This window comes from Xiphophorus hellerii, chromosome 18 (genome assembly GCF_003331165.1).
Source record: "Xiphophorus hellerii strain 12219 chromosome 18, Xiphophorus_hellerii-4.1, whole genome shotgun sequence".
Classification (NCBI taxonomy): Eukaryota; Metazoa; Chordata; class Actinopteri; order Cyprinodontiformes; family Poeciliidae; genus Xiphophorus; species Xiphophorus hellerii.
In genome coordinates, this window is record NC_045689.1 from 168,191 (window position 1) to 194,090 (window position 25,900).

The 25,900-nt window shown below is 39.3% G+C and overlaps 1 protein-coding gene and 4 long non-coding RNA genes across 5 annotated transcripts in view; 1 reads left to right on the forward strand and 4 right to left on the reverse strand.

Annotated features, from left to right (window-relative positions):
- Positions 1-9,723, reverse strand: part of LOC116737399 (uncharacterized) — a 40,050-nt gene extending 30,327 nt beyond the window's left edge. The window contains exons 1-2 of the mRNA XM_032590525.1: positions 9,714-9,723; positions 35-158 (exon numbers count right to left, since the gene is read on the reverse strand). Of these exons, the coding sequence (XP_032446416.1) occupies positions 35-150 (116 nt within the window). The 5' untranslated portion in view covers positions 151-158; positions 9,714-9,723. The remainder of the gene's footprint in view (positions 1-34; positions 159-9,713) is intronic.
- LOC116737418 (uncharacterized) lies at positions 864-4,986 on the forward strand. The gene is made up of 3 exons (XR_004342815.1): positions 864-876; positions 4,145-4,152; positions 4,839-4,986. It is a non-coding gene; the product is annotated as an uncharacterized LOC116737418 (long non-coding RNA).
- On the reverse strand, positions 1,456-3,152 carry LOC116737413 (uncharacterized). The gene is made up of 2 exons (XR_004342809.1): positions 2,849-3,152; positions 1,456-1,716 (listed from the first exon to the last, which is right to left on the reverse strand). It is a non-coding gene; the product is annotated as an uncharacterized LOC116737413 (long non-coding RNA).
- LOC116737416 (uncharacterized) lies at positions 3,541-9,001 on the reverse strand. The gene is made up of 2 exons (XR_004342813.1): positions 8,899-9,001; positions 3,541-4,083 (listed from the first exon to the last, which is right to left on the reverse strand). It is a non-coding gene; the product is annotated as an uncharacterized LOC116737416 (long non-coding RNA).
- Positions 9,724-12,489: 2,766 nt separating the features above from the next.
- On the reverse strand, positions 12,490-14,294 carry LOC116737406 (uncharacterized). The gene is made up of 3 exons (XR_004342800.1): positions 14,227-14,294; positions 13,069-13,242; positions 12,490-12,532 (listed from the first exon to the last, which is right to left on the reverse strand). It is a non-coding gene; the product is annotated as an uncharacterized LOC116737406 (long non-coding RNA).
- Between the last annotated feature and the right edge of the window lie 11,606 nt (positions 14,295-25,900).

Sequence of the window (25,900 nt, forward strand, 5' to 3'; positions counted from 1 at the left end):
ATTCACATGAATCAGTTAGAAAATGGTTTCTTACTTTCTGTCTGATGGTCCAGGTTCATTACTGAAGTATGGAGGACGACCTTTGGACCGGTCACTCCTCATAGATGGACTGATGGGTCCTGGAGGTTCTGCTCTGTCCTGATCTTCCATCTTCTGGACTTCTGGAGAGAGAAACCAGAACCAGTCAGTCCAGTGATCCGGTTCCAGTAACTGTCCTGTGAAGCAGAAAGCTGGTTCCCATCATGTGTTCAGAGGATCACAGTGAATCATTTGAATGAATGAGTGAACATTTCCTATGAACTAGTGGACTTATTTAGCTCCCAGTGGACTTGAACGCATCATGACTCTATTGTAGCTCTGTATGGAGGGAGTCAGTGAGCAGAAGGTTCTGAGGGAGCAGCAGCTCAGGTCGGGTCCACAGCTCTCCTCCAGACAGAACCGGGTCCAGCTGGGATCTCAGCAACATGTCAGCCTCTGTGTGCAGCTCAGCAGGATTTCCTCTCAGCTCAAGAGACACAAAGCAGCTTTCAGGGACCACAGCATCCAGCTGAGGTACCAGCTGGACCCACTGCAAGGAATCATGGGTAAACAGCTGCTTCAATAGGGGGATGAAGCCCCCAAACACTCAGCGAGGCCTGAAACATATTTAGTCTATTGATCTGATTGAACTTCAAGATAAAGAGACACATTAATGCAACTCTTTTAGTTAGAAACTAGTTTGTTACAACTGATCTAAAATGTTTGTGAAATTATTTATTTTATTATTATTGCTCCATTTAAAAGTTTTGTTATTTTTAGGGTTGAACCGACTGCAGTTTTCTGGCTGATCGATTCCGATTTTGCAGATACTGATTGCTAAACACAGCAACCTTTCAGGTAAGAGTCAGTCTGGATCTGGATGCATTTTTCCAGCAGAGCTTTGAGAGACAAAGAGTTTCTTCCTGCTGAAAGGAGCAACAAGAGGAAAACCTGGAAAAAGACCAAACTCAGTGAGGAGGAAGAGAGGAAATCTGTGGACGGCTTAAAGCCGGTTCTGATCCACAGACAAGAGAAACATCAGTTTCTGCTGAACCCCAGACTGATGAGGGACGGAGTGATGTGATTCACTTCCTGCTGATTTCAACAAGCAGAGAAAACTAGTTTACAATGTTTTAGTTCTGCTTTTTAGGTTAAAACACCAGAGAGAGTCGCTGCAGCAAGAACTGATGGACTGTAAAAGTTACATTAAGTTCTCAGTTTATTTAGATTAAATCTGAAAAGTTCATTATTGCTCCACACAAACAGATCAGCTTTAGATGCTGCTGTCATGGTAGATCATAGCTGATCATTCACCAGGTTAACTGCGCAGTAACTGAGCTGTGTGTTTATAGTGTGTTCAATATTTCTCTTTTTGTTCCTTATAGTCGCATAATGTAACCTCACTTAGCATCACTTTATAAGCAGCAACGTCTCACAATAAAGTTTTTCATTTGATCTAATTCCTTTCTAGATCAGGCCTTCAATAAAGTAAACAGAGCGCTGCTGCGGGGACCAGGCCCTATGAGAGCCGAGCGACCCAGGCCGAGGTGACTGAGGCCCCGGGAAGCCTCGGTGGGTTCATCGGTTAGAAAGGCTCCAGAGAGCCGAGAGACACGGAGGGACCCGGAGCGGCAACACTTACCTCTAGTAACAAGTCAGCAAGTTATTTCCATCCTGCAGCTCAAAATGGAGGCTGATCTGAAGGAGACCAAAGTTGGTTTCAGTTTCTATTTCCACAGGAAGTCACGTAACTTGTGTTTTCCTCTAGAGCCAAAGTTTGATTCATCTGAATAAACATTAATAGTTCAGTTAGATTTAACAGAGTGAAAAAACTAGAGTGAAGATGGAAAAGCTTCAGTATTTCTGTTTTGCTGTTAGTGAAGCAGATCTGAAGCTGAGCAGCTTTTTTCATGGATTCAGCAGAAAACCAGCAGAACAAACTGCAGTTTAACAGGCGTTTGATGGAGGATTATGAGCGCTCACTGCCCTCTGGTGGTGAACTATCGCAACTACAGATATTCCTCTTCATATTAATTACAGTTTATTTGATCTCATTTTCACTTTTATCAGGCCAAATCAAATCAGCTTACATTAATGTTAAATAAGAGTCACTGCAGGGTTAGTACATGGAAAATAAAACTTATTCTATAAAAATCCTCCAAAAACGATTCACTGTGGGTAATTTTGAGAATCAAAATGTAAATAAATGTAAATGTAAATAAAAAAAATGTGTTTGATATAAAATCCAAACAGCTGAGACCATAACATCACACCTGATGAAAACACATAATGGATAAATATTATATGGAAAATGTTAATAACATTTAAAATATTAGTACTTAAAATTACTTAGTTAATTGCAGTCTTTTGTATAACTGAATTAATCTGTAAATAAATGTATTACACATACAATATTATGCTGCTGCTGTTAATGTCATTTAAATACTTTTATCTGTTTTTAAAGACTGTCTACAGAAATAACAATATTATACGGTGGTGGTGCAAAACCTCAGCAGAGTTTAATTTCCTGCTTTTGAATAAAAGTTTCAGGGAGGAAACAAGAAAAGTAAAATTTATTATTTAATATGAAAACTAATTGAGAAAATTAACTTTTATATCGCTCTTAATGTGAAAGTACTCACAGGAAGTGAATGTGGTTTGTAAACGCTCTAACTTTATCAAGTAGTTGTAGTTACCATCTGGGTCCACTAGAGGGCAAAACCCGCCCTGCTCTGATAATAATAGTTCAGTTCGCGGCTCTGCAGCTAAAACATCAACATCATTCTGACTGTTTCCAGGATAATTTAACTTTTCATAAATATTTTCCTACCTTCAGACCGGAAGCTCAGCATCTTATCGTCTAAACCAGAGTTGTAGAGCTTTGATTCAGCTCTGTTGGACCTGAAGCTCCAGTTTAGGAGCCACAGCTCCTCTGAAGCTGCTGCTGGAGCCTGTTAGCATCGTTAGCATCGTTAGCTCCGCTCAGAGTCTCTGCGGCTGTTTTCATCTCTGTGGAGCTGCTTCTAGTTCACACTGACAGAGAAAACATTGAAATGAACCCAGGAGAAGAATCTGTCTTCATTTATCTCACTGGGAATCAGTGAGATAGAAGTGAGAACCTACGATTAAGCTGTAAAAAATTATAAACACACTTCCTGTGACGTCTTTCAAAATAAAACACCAGAAAATATAATAACAGTACAGTTCTAGTTTAAAGAAGCTTAACAAAGAAGCTTTCAAGGAAAAAAACTGTATTGATTAATTAAAATGTTCCCATGTCTTTTATTTAAACATCTTCAGTTTGAATAACGCAAAATAAATTTCTGCCGTAATTAGAAGCTTTAAAATCTAGATCAACTGAACAGGATGCTTCCGTCTTTACTAAATAAAGATGAAAGTTTTTAATTTTATACTTTATTTCTTTGTTGATCTGAATACAGAAACCTAAACATAATGGAGGACTAAAATAAAGGTACTGTTACTATATTTGTACACAAACAGCTACATAGAAAAAACACAAAGAACATTATTAAAAACTTTATTGTCTCATTAAACACCCAGGAACCAACATTCGATAGAAGAAATGTGAAAAAAATAACATAACATTGGTGCAAAATACTGCAATTCCCAATATTCCTTTAAGACCCAGCAGATGTCGCTGTAGCTCCATTCAGAGAAGAGAAGCTGCAGCTTCGCTCTGATTTTCTCCTCTAATTTTACATTCAGCATATTTATCAGGTATTTCCTGTGGATAAAAATATTTGCAGCTCTCCCTCCGAATAAAAAACAACCTAGAATTTGGAGTGAAAAACTGTGACTCACCAAATCGAGACAGCTGTTTCCTGCTAATTATCTTGGAGGAAAATTGTGCAAAAAAACTTCCTGGAAAACCAAGAGTGACTAAAACTTCCTGAACGAGTTCCTCGATGCCATCTGCTGGCAAAAAGGACACAAAGACGCTTTAATCCCTCGTACTGTTGATGTTCCTCTGGCCTCCTGCTGCGTTTCCCCTTCGGTTGCAGCGATGTCTGAGGAAGAGGAGGAAGAGGAGAAACGATGGTGTCTCTGGGACGACAGAGAGAAACAGAGCAGCCTTCACCTCAGCTTCACCTTTCACCATCTGCAGCTTCTGCAGTTTAGCAGCAGCAGCAACCAGATTATGTGCTTCTTTTAGTAATAATTGGAGTTTAATGGCTGCTTGAGGTGAGATAAGTCACGATCGGCTGAAACCATCAGTATATATTCACACCGGCTGAAAATCTGAAGAGAAACTATTATCTAGAGCTTATAATTAAGTTGCAAGATGAACTTTGATGCATTTGTAATACAAAGAACTGCTTGAGTCAAAGAACATCTAGAAACACATCGAAGCCGAGAGAAACGCAGAGTTATGGCAGGTTGCTTTGAATTATGCAACTAAACACTTCAGGAGGTTGAAAAGATATTTACACTAAAAAAGAGATAAATATTATTTTTCTCAGGTTGAAATGAATCAGATTAAACTTTCTCTGTTTTAGGTCACTGAGGAACATTATTTCTTTTTTCTCATTTCCTCAGTTTTTGGTTGATTCACCTTGAAAGGAGCAGAATTATGTCTTTTACAGGCACATAATGTTAGCATCAGTTATAAAAAAATGCAAAATCTATCAAATATAACTTACATACTTGGACTTAGTCATTTAACACCTTGAAATTGGGTCTCTGTCTCTTTAAAAACTCCCGCTCTTTCTCAAACTCCGCCTTCAGGAAGTCATCACAACATGGTTCCTCTATTAACCCTTTAACAGTTTTTACCAACGTTGAACTGAGAAGCAGCTCAGCAGATCCACCAAATGTTTGCTAACTGCTGCTGGCTAGTCTGAAGGAGCTGAGTGTGGGAGGAGCTGCATCTCGGAGGCGGGGCTACGTCCACCCAGACGTTTTTGGACAGCTGAATGGTTGCCGTGGAGATTAAATAATTTCTCAAACGTGCATGAAAGAATCAAGGTGTGTTTTGGGATGAAGGAATAGCACTACAAACAAAAAGTCACTTTTAAATAATACTGACTGCCCTTTTAAAATATCAAACTTGGTTCAAATAATTTGAATTTCCTTCCACCAGTTCCTCACTCCCGACCAAACTGGTGTAACTGGGTGAGTTTATAAGCATTTTATTACATTTCCTCACAACTTCCCATAAGACCAAGACAGAGAAAATGTACTTTAGTCGATTAAAGCCACCAAAATAAACTGTAATCTGGCCTTATGTTGCTTTTAGAGTAATGACTGAGTGACCTTTCAGCCCATTTTAGCACAGCAGCATCTTAACAAGAACTTTTGATAAAGTTTATTATAGTTGCACAAACATAATGGAACTAATCTGCCTCCAACTAATTCAGATGTTGTGAATTAACCAATCAGACGCTTCAAAAGCAATGACATCATCATTTTGGCTTTTTACCAGAGACTAAATTAGTTTAAATTAAAACTAACCGTCTTTCCTCTCATTATTAATTTCCCAAAAATAAGTATTTTTTATAATCCATAAGCCACCAACCTTTAAGCTTGCATTAATTAATTTCTTATAAAGCTAGGGAAAATAAAGATGCATAAACATTAATGATGTTTTTTTTTATTTATTGGCAGATTAATGTTTTTTCTGATACATTACATAATGACAGCACTCTGGTTTGGCTACTGTTCTCCTCTAAGTGGTTTTTATTTTACTTTACAGAAGTTTTAAAGCTCTCCCAACTTTCCTTCTAATGGCAGCAGATTTTATTGTATTCTACATTAGATTTGATCAATAGCTCTCCAGGTTTTCTGAAGGTATTCAGAGGATTTTCTCACAATTTCTGTCCGGTCTTTGTACCGCAGCAGCGTTTAGTTGTAGTGAAATAAAGACAGGTGTAAAGTGGCAGGAACAAAGACGCTCAAAATGTCTAAACTCCAGCTTGTAGTTATGTCTTGATTTTCATCCAGTTTAACAGATGAACTCTGACCTTGCCCAGCCTTTTATGGCTTTTGTGATTTGACAACCTTCGTTCGTCACACACAGAAAAACATGTACCAGCTACGTACCGAGACGATGCGCTCTGCCACCCATTTGTTGAGACCAAATCAAATAAACTAAGAAATAAACTAAATTCAATACGGCCCCCAACAGCAAAACTTTCTTTTTTAAATCACAGTGTTTTCCATTAAGAACATTTAGTTTTGAAATTGTGTAATTATTTTGTGAATTGAAGGGCAGCTAATGTGGAAAAGCGCCTCTGTTGCCTGGATTTTGAGCTCATAGCATGAAATGCTAATAGCAGGGGTGTCCAAGGTGTGGGCCCGGGGGCCGTTTGTGGCCCTCTTAAGGATTTTTGCAGCCCTAATGGAGCAAATTTGGCCTCCATGTGACAATATTTTATTAACATTTATTCAAAAAAAAAACACTACTGTATTGGTTTTACCTCTAAAATATAATATTTCTCAAATATCAATTGTTACAGCTAATCATGGATCCATTTAAGTAAATTTAAAGCAAGGACACTCTGCGCTCGGAGATTCGGATCAACTGACAAAACAGTTGGATTTTTATTTTGCAGATTTTGGTTCAGCTGCTAAATAAAAGCTGGAGAGTTTATATTTTGAAACCAGTGTAGAGTCTGAAAACTTGTTATATATTTAAAACTCATATACAATCCAGGCTGAGCCTTTGTGCTATGAGTGACCTACACATTCAACAGACTCAGGCTGCCATATACAGATAAACACCAACAGCTGGGGAGGTTCCAACATATACAAACAGTGGTGCCAAAGCACGTTGACATGTGGCAAGAGGAAGATGGAATCGAACCTACGCCCTTCCTATTACAAGACAACAACGCTACTCTCAGAATCTTGACTTTTGGATCCCACAGAGGAATGTTACTGACAACCTCAAAATATACTTCAGTTTTCCTGATTCAGCTCAATTCTTCCTCTAAAACCAGGTTCTGAGTCTCTGACGTCAGCAATTATAAATCACTGCAATTAATAAACATGATTTGATTTTAAAATAATTGGACATCATTTATTCTCCTTGTTAATTTATCATTTCTCTTTCATACGTTTTATTCATTGTTAGCTTTCAGTGCCTGCGATGGACTGGTGACCTGTCCAGGGTGAACCCCGCCTCTCGTCTGGTGACAGCTGGAGCTGGGCCCCACCGGCCCCCCTCACCACCCTGCAGGGATCAACGTGTTCAGATCATGGATGGAAAGATTTGATGGTAGATTGTCTCCCTTAAGACCTCACTGAAAACAGCTTCATAGTTGATGCCTCAACATCAACTGATTCTATCATATTGCTGACTATTTTTTCTACTTCTAACATAAACAGGTAAAGAAGTAACCTAGAAATGTTTTCCCACCCCAGGCATCCGGTCCCAATCATCATCAGTTCTGATGATGTCACATGCATAGCGAGTCCGCTACGTCTTAAAATTGTAAGTCAGACTTTTTTCTTTGCCATTTTTCTGTACTCTTTAAAATACAAATGTTCTTTTTTGTAGGTTTCTGTAAAGTGCAGTGAATGGGAATGTTCTGCCGTTGATCCTCACTGTTCTTAGGAAGGAGAAATGTCAGTATGTTTGCAATAATACTGGAATACTGTGATATTAAATTAAAACAATACTCTGTCCTTGGTTAAATATTTTTCACATTTCCTCTAAAGTGTACCTATTGTTTCATTGTACTAATTTTCATAAGCATGTTGTCTGCAAATTTTGAATGTATTGACAATTTGTACAATTCTGTAATAGTATATTGGCAATGTACTCTTGAAAAATGTAAATATATTTCAAATAAAATGTGATTTGTTATGCATGCCTGCATCCAACTCTATGACCAACATTCACCATCCGACCCGATGGAACTGGAGAGGTTCTGAAGGAGGAATGGCAGAGGATCCCCAAATCCAGCTGTGAAAAACTAGTTGCATCATTTCCAAGAAGACTCATGGCTGTACAAGCTAAAAAGGGGTTTCTACTGAGCAAAAGGTCTGAATACTTATGACCATGTGATGTTTCAGTTTTTCTTTTTTTAATAAATTTACAAAGCTTTCTACAATTCTGTATGTTTTCTGTCAAGAGGGGATGCTGAGTATACATTAATGAGAAATAATATGAACTTTTCTGAGATTAGCAAATGGCTGCAATGAAACAGAGTGAGAAATTTAAAGGGGTATGAATACGTTTCATTCATTAATTCACCAGGGACTTTGATTTTCCTCATTAAAACAAAATCAGAGTAAAGGAAAAACATGGATATTTGAAATGTCCGTGATTGTATTCAGTGACTCAAATATAAAAATACAAAACAACTTTCCTAGCAAGTTGGCAAACAGCTGTGGAAATTATTGCTGTGATTCAAACAATTTTATGATTTTCTAATGAGCAAACATTTAAAACCAGAAAGACTCAGAAATGGAGCGATGGTCAGAAAGAGGTCAAGTTTTCCATATTAAAGAAAGTCCATAAAGTAACGCATTTGATCCAAAATGTCTGATTCAATCTGGATTTTCTACTGATAAAAGCCCAGAGAAATCCTCTCTGATCAATAAATTATTGACTTCATATTGAAATATTTTCCATCCACCAATCAGGAACCCAGATATCTCAGCCGGGCCACAAACACTCAGAACCTACTGGTACCAGTTTGACTCCAAACTGGGAGCAAACTCAGCTTGTTGTCTGGGTTACAGATGAAAACTCAGAGAAAATCAGAGTTCCTGATTGAAACCAGGTGCTGCAGCTCTGCATCAAACCCAGAACCAGAACCAGGCCCAGGTTCTGGTTCTGGTTCTGTCCAGCAGCTCAAAGAGAGAAAACCCAGTCAGGACTGGAAACCAGAAGAATGTGGAGTTAAAACTCACCTGATCAGATCTTTGCTTCTCCTTCTGTTCACACAAACCGAGTCGGAACGAACTGGACCCGATTCTCCAGAACTTGAACCGGACCCACCTGAGGCTCCGCCCCCTCTCACAGCAGAGGTGTGTTGCTAATGAGAAGAATCCTGTCTGATCATCACTACCAGGAAATAAATGGAAAATAACAACCAGTTCACATTTCAGTTTAAAGATTATTTATGTTTAAACATTTCAAGATTTTTTTTCCATGACTATTTCATTAAATTAATAAAGATTTTCAAGTTGATCAGATTCAGTTTTATCTATAAAGACTTTTATAAAATAGCCAAAGCTGCACCAAGTTTCTGCTCAGCAACACAATAAACCACTAATAATAGTTTCTGCTTGTTCTAATCCTCAGCGCTCACGTAGCAGAGCTCACTTCATTTAAGCCTCCTGCCTCTGACTCCCCAGAGGATCCATCACTCTGCGTCTCTGAGGTCTGAGTCCGGGTCCAGAAAATTATCTTTACACCCGTCTGGCCCCCCGGCACTGCAGAACAGGACATTACCTGTCCAGATCGCTAAAAAAAACATTACAAAAAAACAGAAATATAAAATACAGCGGACCTAATTCAAACCTAATTCAACATTTATAAAGAATCCTATGTCCTTTTTACGTGCACCCCTTCAAATAAAGTCTTACCAAATTTACTTCCTTGCAACCACATTGTTTTAAATAATATCACACCCTGGTTCACTTACACCTGCTTAGTTGTTTATGCTGTGGATTAATTTCACATTGTAAATAAAACATCAGCAAAACAAGAAGTGAACACTCACCTGATCCAGACGCTGCTCTGCTGCTGCATGGAGTCTGAACCGGTTCAGATCCAAACCTGACTAGAGCTGACCCAGCTGAGGCTCCGCCCCCTGACCCAGCTGAGGCTCCGCCTCCTTCCAGGTGACAATAAACACCTTTATTTTCATGTTTTCCTTTGTATGAGTTGAGCTGTAAAACTTGAGGTCAGATTTGAACTTTTTCAGGTTTTTCTCAGTTTTCTGCTCATTTCCAACCAACATTTTATTGCAGGAAATCATTTCAGGAAGGAACCAGAAGATTCAGGAGTCTGGGAGATGAGACTGTAACCGACCTGAACACTGAGGCCCCAAAGCGCCCCCTGCAGGATCTGCTGCACCATTAACCAGACAGAAATGGCAGTTTTATACAAGTTATTAGTCTAATTCAATAGCTGATTTAATTAATCGAGTTTTGATTGAAAAGATTGATTCTCATCTGTTTTATTAAAAAAACATCTTCAGTCTGAATACTGCAAAAATAAACTGCTGGCTAAATTAGTAGCTTAATGCTGAAATCAACTTGTGTTTCTGCTTTTACTAATTTAAGCTGTGAAACTAAATGTGAAAACTTAAAATACAGCAAAAACGGCATGGAGGATTAAAATGAAGGTTTAGTTATTATATGTGTACACAGTCAGCTGCATAAAAAATACACAAAGATTTTTTAAAAACTTTATTTGGTCATTAAACATCCAGCAACCCACATTGCATTAGAAGAATTATGAAAATCAAACATGAACCAATCAGCACATTATCCCAGTGATTCTCTGAGGTTTGAATAAATCAGTAAAATCACAGTAAAGAGCCTGAAGTTCTCTAGAAAACTCAAAACATGAAATATGGATGTTATTGGTCTCACTAGATACTCGCACTAGCTATCCAAACAGCTAAACAATCTTGAAAGATGAAGAAAATCCTGACGGCGATGACTGGTTAATAAAGTTTACTTCAGTGATAGTTCAATAATTTTCTTCTCCTTCCTTTTTTGTGAAACTGTAACATACAGAAATGCAATGTATTACAATCTAGGCTTTACAGAGCGATACAAATAAAATAAAGGACCAACATGGCATTGACTTTCCAGTGAAATGAGGAGTTTGTAGCTAGCGATTAGCAACAAAAATTAGCATATGAAAACGGACTCATTAGCATAATATAACGGGCTATAAACATACAACTTTACACAATACCATCATATTATGTAACATTACAGGTGTCTTAATGTTATTATCAAGTAATACTCACAGACAATGCTTTAACAAACACCAAGAAAGAAACTAGGAGGAGTGTGGAGCGGCCATTGATTCTGGGCAAAGCACTTCCTGTCCATATTCTTCTTCTACTATTAACTTAAACAATAACTTAAAGTGACCACAAGGTGGCGTATTTCAACTAATAATAACACTAGCAATATTATACACATAAACATAACAATGGAGTTAAAAAAGTAAAAACCAAAACAAACTGAGAGAAATTAAAGCTGAGAATCATGATGACGTAAAACTTCAAGATTTAGCTTTTACAATGAACATAAAATATATAAAATCTTTTTTTTCCCAGGTCCACATGTTCCTGAAACTGCTCTAAGATCAGAGTTTCTGTAGGACATCCAGTTCTAAAACTGGTTAAACTGTTTCTTCTGATGGAAGCTGAAGTTTCTCTGCAGTTTCCAGTTTAAAGCATCTTTTTATCTGTGGAGCTTTGAGGAACATTTTCATGTCAGCAGAAGGAAGAAGCAGCAGAGAAAAGAGGTTAAGTGTCTTTCATGCTTCAAAGCTGAACTGAAAATGATTCCCATGTTTCCATTCTCAGACCATTTCTGGTTCCAGGATGAAAATGAATCAGAGAGAAAAAAGATCAACTTTCCAGTTGAATCCAGTTCAGAACAAAACTCCATGAAGCCTCTAAATGGAGCCCAGTTTGAATTGGATCTTTATTGATCCAAAGAGACAAACAATATCAGACACTAAATGACAGACACGAGAAAATAAACGGGAGGAAAATCTTGGAGGTCAGAGGTCATCATCATGATCCAGTCAGAGTCTCATTAGACTCAAACTGCTGCAGCTTCAACCTCTGAGGATCAGCAGGACACTGAGACCATTCTCTACTTCACAGAGATCAGAACCTGCAGAGAGAAGAAGGAAGGAGAGAGCAGATCAGTGAGTGTTTCCAGCCTCTCTCCAGCAGCAGTCAGTGACGCAGCACATCCACTAGATGGTTTCCAGGCTGCAGTCAGACTGATCTCAGAGCTGTGACCAAGATGAACCTGATCAGTTGTTTCCTGTTGAACTGAGAGAACAAACAGATCTGAGATCAGATCTGCTGCTGCCACAGTTTGATGGATGAGGACCACTGTCTCTAGACATGTTGGACGGCTGGACGCTGGAGTCCAGCTGGACATCCTGGAGACATGGGACACAGCAACAACACTCATCTTCACACCAACACAAACACAGGAACACAGCAAGCTGCTGCTCCTCTGATTGGCTGATTGCTGTCTCTGTGTCCAATCAGGAAGCCTGAACCATTCTCCTCCCACTGAGAAGCTGCAGCTTTACTGGGAACACTGGATCTTTGCTTTGATGCTAACTGGGTTTAGTTCAATATGCTGACAGGAGATGGACTCACTACAAACATTTACTTACATTAAAGTCTTTACAAGATTCTTCAGCTGCTGAACATCTGAATCCTTCAGGTTGTTTCCTCTCAGGTCCAGTTCTGTCAGACGGGTCGGGTTGGACTTCAGAGTTGAGGCCAAATAATCACAGCTGATCTTTGACAAACTGCAGCCCCTCAATCTGAATAAAGAATAAAAGATGTGAGCTGAAGCCAACAGGATGCAGGTTAACCAGTCCAACAGAACCAGTTAAAGATTCTCATCAATATTAATGCCAACAAGCTGCTGCTTCAATAAAGACCTGCTGACTTCAGAACCAGAACCAGAACCAGAACCTGGTACTGGGTCATGTTGTGTTGGAGGATTTTAGTCAGTAAAATCATTCCAGGTTCTGATCAAAGTGTTGAAGCATCAATCATTGATTATTGATTTGTTCCTGTCAGATTCCAGGAATTCACTTTTCTAGACTGGGTTGAATGACCTTTGACCTGCTTCACATGAGGGGGATTTCTACACACTGGGGGTCCGAATGCTGTCCTGTTCTGACCTCAGATCAGCAGGTCCAACTCAGTTACACAGAGGGACTAAATTAAACTCTGGATCCAAGTCCAGGAACAAACTCAGAAAATATTTATTAGAACAGAAGAAATTAATTTGATTTATGATCAATTATATATAATTATTCACAGAAATATCAATAATTATATAATTACATACAACAATGTCTCCAGTCTGCAGCCTTCAGTCTGTAGAAAACCACAGAGCTCCTTCACTCCAGAATCTCCCAGGTTGGTTCTGTACAGGTCCAGTTTTGTCAGATGGGTCGGGTTGGACTTCAGAGCTGAGAACAGAGAAGTCCAGCTGGTCTCTGACAAACTGCAGTCCATCAATCTGAATAAAGAATAAAAGATGTGAGCTGAAGCCAACAGGATGCAGGTTAAAACTGAAATATGAACAAATAAATAATAAAAATGTAGAAAATTAATTTCCCTGAATGTAAAAGAAACATGATGAACTGATTCTAACATCTGATCCAGTCAAACTGGTTTAAAGAGTCCAAACCAGCAGAACCAGAACATTTGATCAAAAATAAACTCAAAGTTTTCTATCAGCCTGGATGAGTTGAGCTATTTCTGCTGGTTCCTGATCATCAGCTGGAGACACGACTTGGTAACTGGATCAGAACCACTCAGTTTGTTCATTAATGGCCTTGTGTTCTTATTAAAGCTGCTGAAAGCCAATGGAGGCCATTATTTCCTAAGGAGACGTGACCTGATGAAGCATCATCACAGAGACGAGGCTCCAACCGACTGACAGCTGTCAGACTGAAGAGGACGGTTCCTCTCTGACCCGGCCCAACAGAACCACAGCTTCAGGACAAAGCTGAGGAACCTGCTGCTGCTGCAAACCTCACTTTCATTCATTTCATCTAGATTTGCTTTTCTACAATCAGTCATTTCTTAGATTTGGTCATTAATGATGATTTGAACTTGTCAGTGTTTGTGGCTCGACTCTGGAGGAACAACATTTCATTCTGGATGTAAAGATGAGAATCAGAAATGAGAAATAAAACAATCTGAATCTTTACCAAACCAAACTGAAACATCTCCATCATTAATTTACATAATTTCAATTATTTTACTCATTTTGTTCATCAGTAAAAACATTTTAAAGTAAAAACTGAAAAACAAAGTTCAATAATCTCAAAGTCTGAAATAAGAAAAAAATAATATATAAGGTAAAAAGTTTTAGAGATTTTATTCTGACATTTAAACAGGTTGTTATAAAATAAAATATATTAGAATAAAAGAATTAATTAAACTAATGTTTAAAGTATAAATGAAGGATTTTATTGTATAAATAAAGAAAACAAACCTCAGATTCTTCACTTTACTGACTGAACTCTCCAGGATCTCAACCAGAGGCTTCAGATCAGAGTCTCCACCTCTATTTATGTTGATCTGATTTATTTCCAGTTCAGTCAGATCTGGGTTGGACTTCAGAGCCGAGGCCAAAACTTCACATTCAGCATTTAGGAGCCAACAGCCACCAAGTCTGTGATTAGAGAAGAAATAAATTCAGTTCTAATGAAATCAATCTGGATCATAAACAGACTAAAATATGATAACAGTGATGTCATCATCTGATCAACATCTGATCTTCAATTTACTGAGTTTGACCCCACAGAGAATCTGTGCAGTTCCTGGTTAAAGTCCAGGTTCTGGTTCTGGTTCCCGTCCAGGCTTCATGTCCTCAGACCTTCAGCTGCAGTCAGATGTTGAAGATCTTCTATCATCTGTGAAGGAAAGTTCAGTTTTCTCTGCAGCATCTGATGGAGCTGCAGCATCAGAGCCTCAAAGGAGCTGAAGCAGCTGATGAAGAGGCTGACTGAGCTGATGAAGGAAACTACTGGAGATGATGGAGAGGAGGAGGAACTGCTCACAGCTCGGACTTGGACTAGACCGTTTGGCTCAGAGGAACAAAGGTTTGGATGTCAGAAGAAATTGTTGCTAACCTCTTAAAGAGCTGAAGACCAAAACAGAGCGTTTGGATCCAGCAGCATTTTTCCTGGTGAAGCAGTGAAAGTTCTCCAGTAACTAGAAGAGGCTGGGATGTCTAAAGAGTTGAAGCTCATGTCTCTCCAGGTCTTCATGGCTAACAGCTTCAACAAAAGCTGCAGATGAAGAGTTGATGAGGAAAATGGTTCCAGCTCTGGAAGCAGAGTTCTCAGAGCTTTGGGAGGATCTGACAGAAACTAGGACTTTTTCTGGAGCCAGACAACAATCACCACATTTTGCTCTCATTTACAAACTCAGAGGAAACTAGTGGGAGGAGGAAAAGTTGGTTCACTAAGTTTCTAACTGGTTTCCATGACAACAGCAGCAATTATTGGGGTTATTTTAAAGTGTCCATCAAACCTAAACAGTGATTTTATTTTAAAAAAAGACAAAGATCCTAAAAGGAGTAGCGGCTCAATGAGTGAAGAGGAGTTTAAAGTGTAAAAGTCTCTCTGGCTGATTGGATCTTTCAGAAAAAATAGATTTTTTTCTAGAGTTCAGGGTTTTCTATTCATTTAAACATGAAAACTGATAAAAAGATAAATATTTTTAAAATGATCAAAATGTCTAAAACCAGAAGCTGCAGCTGTCCTGGATGAGCTGAATGTTTAGATGGTTGAATGTCTGAAATAGTCCAGAGGATGAAGGAAGAAGTTAAAGACCAAAAACATCCAGAAGCAGAAGAAGAAGAAGAAACAGGAGGACAATAGAGCTGAATCAGCATTCACACAATGAAAACATCTGGACTCACCGAGCCTTTCTGCAGTTCCTCACAGCTGGAAGCAGTCTCTGTCGTCCTGAATTTGATGTGTTGTACTTCTCCAGGTCCAACTCAACCAGAACCTCTGACATCTGCAGCATGAAGGCCAGAGCTGAACAGTCAGTCACTGAGAGCTCCTTCCCTGAATCCAGCAGCCGTTGGATCTCCTGATAAAATGAGACGTCGTTCATCTCCACCAGACAGTAGAAGATGTTGATTCTTCTGTCAGTAGAGATTCTATCAGTGTTCATCTTCTTCAGGTTGGTGATTCTTCTGTCAGTAGAGATTCTATCAGTGTTCATCTTCTTCAGGTTGGTGATGATTCTGTCAGTAGAGATTCTATCAGTGTTCATCTCCTTCAGGTTGGTGATGATTCTCTGGATGGTTTCTGGACTGTTCTCTGTCTGACCCAGCAGATCTTCTAAGAGTCTCTGGTTGGACTCCACAGTGAGACCGTGAAGGAAGCGGACAAACAGGTCCAGGTGGCCATTTTTACTGCTGAGGGATTTCTCCATGACTTCCTTCATGAACTCATCTAGAGATGTTTCTCTGTATTTTTCTCCCAGAAACGTCTTGATCACCTCTGACTTCCTGCTGGTGAAACAGTGGAGCATGTAGACTGCAGCCAGAAACTCCTGGATGCTCAGATGAACAAAGGAGTAGACGGAGATGTCGCACATCCCTCTCTCTCTTTTAAACATTTCAGTGAACACTCCTGAGAACAACGCAGCATCTTTGATGTTGATTGCCGCACTTTTTGAGCTCTTTGTCATAGAAGATCAGGTTTCCCTCCAGCAGCTGCTCAAAAGCCAGTTTTCCTAGAGACTCAATCAGCTTCTTGTTCTCTGGACTCCAGATTGATCTTGTCTTTTTTCCTCCATCATACTTTTCCTTCTTGATTGCGAAGTTAACCTCCAGGAATGCTATGTACATCTCAGTCAGAGTCTTTGGCAGTTTTTCTCCCTCTCTGGTCATCATCACATCCTCCAGAACTTTAGCAGTGATCCAGCAGAAAACTGGGATGTGACACATGATGTGGAGACTTTTTGATTTCTGGATGTGGGAGATGATCCTGCTGGCCTTCTCTTCATCATCTCTGAATCTCTTCCTGAAGTACTCCTCCTTCTGGGGGTCAGTGAACCCTCTGACCTCTGTTGCCATGCCGACACACTCAGCAGGGATCTGATTGGCTGCTGCAGGTCGTGTGGTTATCCAGAGGAGAGCAGAGGGAAGCAGTTTCCTCCTGATGAGGTTTGTCACCAGAACATCCACTGAGCTGGACTCTGTAACATCAGTCAGGATCGGATTGTTCTTGAAATTCAGAGTAAATCGACTTTCATCCAGACCATCAAAGATGAACAGAACCTGGAACGTTTCAAAGCTGCTGATTTCTTTGGTTTTAGAAAATAATTTATGAATCAGTCCTAATAAACTGAACTTTTCTTCTTTCAACATATTCAGCTCTCTGAAAGTGAATGGAAATATGAAATCAATGTTCTGGTTGGTTTTGCCTTCAGCCCAGTCCAGAGTGAACTTCTGTGTTAACAGTGTTTTCCCAATGCCAGCCACTCCCATGGTCATCACTGTTCTGATTGGTTGATCTCTTCCAGGTGGGACTTTAAAGATGTCTTCTCTTCTGATTGTTTCTTGTTTCCTGGATGCTGTTTCAATGTGTCTGACCTCATGTTCCTGGTTGACCTCTCTAGTTAACCCCTCTGTGATGTGGAGCTCTGTGTAGATCTGGTTCAGAACGGTTTGATTTCCAGGTTCAGCGACGCCTTCAAAGAGACTCTGGAACTTCTTCTTCAGAGACGCTTTATGGTCACTCTGACACCGAATATCAAAATCTGAAGAAAGAGACAAAGACAGGAGAGGAGACACTTCAGCTGAACATAAGGAAAACAATAATTTTTTTATATTCTCAGAGACAATTTGTGCATCAGCTTTAATGGATGAGAAAAAAGTAAATCAATAAATAAAAAGCCCAAATTTTATAAAAACTCTGCATGGTAATAATAACGAAAGTCACGACTGTAACTACGGTTCGATGAATCCCAGATGACAGTCAGAGGCGGTGCTTAAAGCACTGAATGATCTCTCTTGCACAGGTCGAGAATCTTATACCAACATGGTCACATGTGACCCCCGGTGACACCAGTAAGTCTATATAGTCACGTGACAATGACAGCTCAGTCCCTCAATCTTCTCGTGAAACACGATGATTCTGAGGGACCGAGCGCTCTGGCGGTCATCCGGGATTCATAGAACCGTAGTTACAGTCTAAACTTTTGTTCTATTTCATTCCTACTGACCGCCAGAGGCGGTGATTAAAGCACTGGATGACGATTACCGACAGAGTCCTGAGAAATCACACACAGAAAAGAAACAACCCCGAAAACATGCCCACCTCACTGGGATGATGATGAGAGCTGGGATAGGATCCCAGGTGAAAGGTGGCCCAGTTAACCCTGTAAAACCCAGCAAAGGTATTTGGGGATGACCAAGAGGCTGCTGCACATATAGCCTCCAGAGTGACCCCAGACACCCAGCATCTCACGCTCACAGAACTCGGTCAGGTCGAGCTGAAATCGCCACTCTTGACCCGTAAACCGACGAGCGAATAGGCCAGGAAACACGGCTGCACAATGTAACAAAAGCAAACCTGAAGCAGCTACGATAATAAATAAAGACAAGCCAGATATGGAGGCACAATATAAGAAAAAGCAATCCCAAAAACGGAAATTAATTGAATCCTTCAATTCATCCATGTGCTGAAGATGTTTGACCATCAATCTGCAGGCTCTCTGTTCTTCTTCATCACAGCATCTATTTTGTTGCAGTCCTTGTCTGCTCTGGTTTGGTTCTTCTCAAGTTTACCTTCTATCTCTGAATGTTTAAAGACGCGATCTGATAGAAGGTCATCAAGGAGCTGTTAACTCTCAATATTATTGGTGAATATTGTGATGAAAATATTGACTGATTAACAAACATTTTCATCACTTTTTTTCCTTTCTTTAACATCATCACCAAGTCTTCATCTCAGTCTCTAAGTTTTAGTTTCTCTGTTACCAAATGTTGGAATAAAAGACACAGCAAGTCTTTGCATCTGAGATAATAAATTAGCCATATGTCCTCCTGTATTGAAGTTCACAAATCAAATATGTTTCTAAAAACCTCACAGCTGGTTTTAAATATTCTGTAATTAAGACGAAACTAAGAACCTACAGCAGGTTCGAAGTCTTTAAGTATTTTAGTTTTTGAAGCAGATCAGCTTAAAGATGCTCAAGATAGTGAGAAATTACATGGAATTGCCCTTTAGTCATTTTCTGAAAACACATAAAACACTTGAATATAATAATTGCTTAAAAGATTAAATGTCAAAATTAAAACCTGGATCTGCCCACAAATAATCAATTATTACACAACCATTATCTGATTGATGATCTCTTTATCCATCCTGTCTGCATTTCATTCCTCTGAACCCTGTGATGTCTCATCATATTGATCCTATAAAGTGTTTCACTAGAGCTGGTGGCATGGGTTATGGTGCAAAGCGACCCTTCAGAATAAAATTAATTGTTTATTTTTCTGAACAGGCTCCAATTAAATGAGGACCAAGTTAACCAGTTACCAGCACATGAGTTCCAGTTACACCAGCTGAAATAATTGATCACTAAAAGACTTTTAAACCTTGAATTTCCAAATCTCAACTAAAGACGTGGATCTGGTCCAACAGAGACGACAGGAGGCTCTGATTGGAGGAGTTCAGTCTCACCTGGAGAACAGCTGCTCTGATTGGCTGTCGGCCGTTCAGCTCCTGTTCTGGGTCTTTCTTCACACTCACAGCTCCTGTAAAGACATTTCTTCATCAGTGAAATATTTCACTATCAACAGGCTGGAGCTGAACATGTTCATGAAGGTCCACCACAAACTAGAGACCAGAACTGGGTCAGAACAGAACCTGAGATCATTGATGATCTCTGGTGTGAAGTTCTTCATTGTATCATATCTGGTATCATGACTGATACCAGTGTTCCCAGTCTGGAAGCTCCAGTGCTTCACTGGGTTTAGAGACAATTTGAGTCGTTGCTCCTCACATTGTTGGTTGTTTTTGTTTTCATGCAACATTTTCATCATTGATTCATTCAGACTTTCATTCAAACTCTGGTTTACTGACCAACATCCTTCATGACTAACTTTAAATTAAGAAGTAAGAAATTAAGTTACTGTTTATTGAAACACTGAAGATCAACCAGTTAATATCTTTTATTTTATATCTCTATAGATTCACATGAATCAGTTAGAAAATGGTTCTTACTTTCTGTCTGATGGTTCAGGTTCATTACTCAAGTTAGGAGGATTATCTTTGGACCGGTCACTCCTCATAGATGGACTGATGGGTCCTGGAGGTTCTGCTCTGTCCTGATCTTCCATCTTCTGGACTTTTGGAGAGAGAAACCAGAACCAGTCAGTCCAGTGATCCGGTTCCAGTAACTGTCCTGTGAAGCAGAAAGCTGGTTCCCATCATGTGTTCAGAGGATCAGAGTGAATCATTTGAATGAATGAGTGAACATTTCCTATGAACTAGTGAACTTATTTAGCTCCCAGTGGACTTGAACGCATCATGACTCTATTGTAGCTCTGTATGGAGGGAGTCAGTGAGCAGAAGGTTCTGAGGGAGCAGCAGCTCAGGTCGGGTCCACAGCTCTCCTCCAGACAGAACCGGGTCCAGCTGGGATCTCAGCAACATGTCAGCCTCTGTGTGCAGCTCAGCAGGATTTCCTCTCAGCTCAAGAGACACAAAGCAGCTTTCAGGGACCACAGCATCCAGCTGAGGTACCAGCTGGACCCACTGCAAGGAATCATGGGTAAACAGCTGCTTCAATAGGGGGATGAAGCCCCCAAACACTCAGCGAGGCCTGAAACATATTTAGTCTATTGATCTGATTGAACTTCAAAATAAAGAGACACATTAATGCAACTCTTTTAGTTAGAAACTCAGTTTGTTACAACTGATCTAAAATATTTGTGAAATTATTTATTTTATTATTATTGCTCCATTTAAAAGTTTTGTTATTTTTAGGGTTGAACCGACTGCAGTTTTCTGGCTGATCGATTCCGATTTTGCAGATACTGATTGCTAAACACAGCAACCTTTCAGGTAAGAGTCAGTCTGGATCTGGATGCATTTTTCCAGCAGAGCTTTGAGAGACAAAGAGTTTCTTCCTGCTGAAAGGAGCAACAAGAGGAAAACCTGGAAAAAGATCAAACTCAGTGAGGAGGAAGAGAGGAAATCTGTGGACGGCTTAAAGCCGGTTCTGATCCACAGACAAGAGAAACATCAGTTTCTGCTGAACCCCAGACTGATGAGGGACGGAGTGATGTGATTCACTTCCTGCTGATTTCAACAAGCAGAGAAACTAGTTTACAATGTTTTAGTTCTGCTTTTTAGGTTAAAACACCAGAGAGAGTCGCTGCAGCAAGAACTGATGGACTGTAAAAGTTACATTAAGTTCTCAGTTTATTTAGGTTAAATCTGAAAAGTTCATTATTGCTCCACACAAACAGATCAGCTTTAGATGCTGCTGTCATGGTAGATCATAGCTGATCATTCACCAGGTTAACTGCGCAGTAACTGAGCTGTGTGTTTATAGTGTGTTCAATATTTCTCTTTTTGTTCCTTATAGTCGCATAATGTAACCTCACTTAGCATCACTTTATAAGCAGCAACGTCTCACAATAAAGTTTTTCATTTGATCTAATTCCTTTCTAGATCAGGCCTTCAATAAAGTAAACAGAGCGCTGCTGCGGGGACCAGGCCCTATGAGAGCCGAGCGACCCAGGCCGAGGTGACTGAGGCCCCGGGAAGCCTCGGTGGGTTCATCGGTTAGAAAGGCTCCAGAGAGCCGAGAGACACGGAGGGACCCGGAGCGGCAACACTTACCTCTAGTAACAAGTCAGCAAGTTATTTCCATCCTGCAGCTCAAAATGGAGGCTGATCTGAAGGAGACCAAAGTTGGTTTCAGTTTCTATTTCCACAGGAAGTCACGTAACTTGTGTTTTCCTCTAGAGCCAAAGTTTGATTCATCTGAATAAACATTAATAGTTCAGTTAGATTTAACAGAGTGAAAAAACTAGAGTGAAGATGGAAAAGCTTCAGTATTTCTGTTTTGCTGTTAGTGAAGCAGATCTGAAGCTGAGCAGCTTTTTTCATGGATTCAGCAGAAAACCAGCAGAACAAACTGCAGTTTAACAGGCGTTTGATGGAGGATTATGAGCGCTCACTGCCCTCTGGTGGTGAACTATCGGAACTACAGATATTCCTCTTCATATTAATTACAGTTTATTTGATCTCATTTTCACTTTATCAGGCCAAATCAAATCAGCTTACATTAATGTTAAATAAGAGTCACTGCAGGGTTAGTACATGCAAAATAAAACTTATTCTATAAAATCCTCCAAAAACGATTCACTGTGGGAAATTTTGAGACTCAAGGCCTGAAAAAATATAAATAATAAAAATGTGTTTGAAATAAAATTCAATCACCTGCGATAGGAGCATCAAGCAGCATGAGGGGCTAATAGAGAAAAATTAAATATAAAAAGTTAATAAGTTTAAATTATTAGTACTTAATATTACTTAGTTAATTGCAGTCTTTTGTAGAACTGAATTAATCTGTAAATAAATGTATTACACATACAATATTATGCTGCTGCTTTTAATGTCATTTAAATACTTTTATCTGTTTTTAAAGACTGTCTACGGAAATAAGAAAATTATACGGTGGTGGTGCAAAACCTCAGCAGAGTTTAATTTCCTGCTTTTGAATAAAAGATTCAGTAAGGAAACAAGAAAAGTAAAATTTATTATTTAATATGAAAAACTAATTGAGAAAATTAACTTTTATATTGCTCTTAATGTGAAAGTACTCACAGGAAGTGAATGTGGTTTGTAAACGCTCTAACTTTATCAAGTAGCTGTAGTTACCATCTCGGTCCACTAGAGGGCAAAAACACGCCCTGCTCTGATAATAATAGTTCAGTTCGCGGCTCTGCAGCTAAACATCAACATCATTCTGACTGTTTCCAGGATAATTTAACTTTTTATAAATATTTTCCTACCTTCAGACCGGAAGCTCAGCATATTATCGTCTCTAAACCAGAGTTGTAGAGCTTTGATTCAGCTCTGTTGGACCTGAAGCTCCAGTTTAGGAGCCACAGCTCCTCTGAAGCTGCTGCTGGAGCCTGTTAGCATCGTTAGCATCGTTAGCTCCTCTCAGAGTCTCTGCGGCTGTTGCGATAGAAGAAATGTGAAAAAGAAATAACTTAACATTGGTGCAAAATACTGCAATTCCCAATATTCCTTTAAGACCCAGCAGATGTCGCTGTAGCTCCATTCAGAGAAGAGAAGCTGCAGCTTCGCTCTGATTTTCTCCTCTAATTTTACATTCAGCATATTTATCAAGTATTTCCTGTGGATAAAAATATTTGCAGCTCTCCCTCCGAATAAAAACAACCCAGAATTTGGAGTGAAACACTGTGACTCACCAAATCGAGACAGCTGTTTCCTGCTAATTATCTCGGAGGAAAATTGTGCAAAAAAACTTCCTGGAAACCGAGTGACTAAAACTTCCTGAACGAGTTCCTTGATGCCATCTGCTGGCAAAAAGGACACAAAGACGCTTTAATCCCTCGTACTGTTGATATTCCTCTCGCCTCCTGCTGCGTTTCCCCTTCGGTTGCAGCGATTGTCTGAGGAAGAGGAGGGAAGAGGAGAAACGATGGTGTCTCTGGGACGACAGAGAGAGAAACAGAGCAGCCTTCACCTCAGCTTCACCTTTCACCATCTGCAGGTTCTGCAGTTTAGCAGCAGCAGCAACCAGATTATGTGCTTCTTTTAGTAATAATTGGAGTTTAATGGCTGCTTGAGATGAGATAAGTCACGATCGGCTGAAACCATCAGTATATATTCACACCGGCTGAAAATCTGAAGAGAAACTATTATCTAGAGCTTATAATTAAGTTGCAAGATGAACTTTGATGCATTTGTAATACAAAGAACTGCTTGAGTCAAAGAACATCTAGAAACACATCGAAGCAGAGAGAAACGCAGAGTTACGGCAGGTTGCTTTGAATTATGCAACTAAACACTTCAGGAGGTTGAAAACATATTTACACTAAAAAAAGAGATAAATATTATTTTTCTCAGGTTGAAATGAATCAGATTAAACTTTCCCTGTTTTAGGTCACTGAGGAACATTATTTCTTTTTTCATTTCCTCAGTTTTTGGTTGATTCACCTTGAAAGGAGCAGAATTATGTCTTTTACAGACACATAATGTTAGCATCAGTTATAAAAAAATGCAAAATATATCAAATGTAACTTACATAATTGGACTTAGTCATTTAACACCTTGAAATTGGGTCTCTGTCTCTTTAAAAACTCCCCTCGCTCTTTCTCAAACTCCACCTTCTTATAGTTTAAATTAAAACTAACCGTCTTTCCTCTCATTATTAATTACCCAAAAATAAGTATTTTTTATAATCCATAAGCCATCAACCTTTAAGCTTGCATTACTTAATTTTTTATACAGCTAGGGAAAATAAAGATGCATAAACATTAATGATGTTTTTTTAATTTATTGGCAGATTAATGTTTTTTCTGATACATTACATAATGACAGCACTCTGGTTTGGCTGCTGTTCTCCTCCAAGTGGTTTTTATTTTACTTTACAGAAGTTTTAAAGCTCTCCCAACTTTCCTTCTAATGGCAGCAGATTTTATTGTATTCTACATTAGATTTGATCAATAGCTCTCCAGGTTTTCTGAAGGTATTCAGAGGATTTTCTCACAATTTCTGTCCAGTCTTTGTACCGCAGCAGCGTTTAGTGTAGTGAAATAAAAACAGGTGTAAGTGGCAGGAACAAAGACGCTTAAAATGTCTAAACTCCAGCTTGTAATTTATGTCTTGATTTTCATCCAGTTTAACAGATGAACTCTGACCTTGCCCAGCCTTTTATGGCTTTTGTGATTTGACACCTTCGTTCGTCACACACAGAAACATGTACCAGCTACGTACCGAGACGATGCGCTCTGCCACCCATTTGTTGAGACCAAATCAAATAAACTAAGAAATAAACTAAATTCAATACGGCCCCCAACAGCAAAACTTTCTTTTTTAAATCACAGTGTTTCCATTAAGAACATTTAGTTTTGAAATTGTGTAATTATTTTGTGAATTGAAGGGCAGCTAATGTGGAAAAGCGCCTCTGTTGCCTGGATTTTGAGCTCATAGCATGAAATGCTAATAGCAGGGGTGTCCAAGGTGTGGCCCGGGGGCCGTTTGTGGCCCTCTTAAGGATTTTTGCAGCCCTAATGGAGCAAATCTGGCCTCCATGTGACAATATTTTATTAACATTTATTCAAAAAAAAAACCCTACTGTATTGTTTTTACCTCTAAAATATATTTCTCAAATCAATTGTTACAGCTAATCATGGATCCATTTAAGTAAATTTAAAGCAAGTACACTCTGCGCTCGGAGATTCGGATCAACTGACAAAACAGTTGGATTTTTATTTTGCAGATTTTGGTTCAGCTGCTAAATAAAAGCTGGAGAGTTTATATTTTGGAAACCAGTGTAGAGTCTGAAAACTTGTTATATATTTAAAACTCAATAATACATCCAGGCTGAAGCCTTTGTGCTATGACTGACCTACACATTCAACAGACTCAGGCTGCCATATACAGATAAACACCACAGCTGGGAGGTCCAACATATACAAACAGTGGTGCCAAAGCACGTTGACATGTGGCAAGAGGAAGATGGAATCGAACCTACGCCCTTCCTATTACAAGACAACAACGCTACTCTCAGAATCTTGACTTTTGGATCCCACAGAGGAATGTTACTGACAACCTCAAAATATACTTCAGTTTTCCTGATTCAGCTCAATTCTTCCTCTAAAACCAGGTTCTGAGTCTTTGACGTCAGCAATTATAAATCACTGCAATTAATAAACATGATTTGATTTTAAAATAATTGGACATCATTTATTCTCCTTGTTAATTTATCATTTCTCTTTCATACGTTTTATTCATTGTTAGCTTTCAGTGCCTGCGATGGACTGGTGACCTGTCCAGGGTGAACCCCGCCTCTCGTCTGGTGCCAGCTGGAGCTGGGCCCCACCGGCCCCCCTCACCACCCTGCAGGGATCAACGTGTTCAGATCAT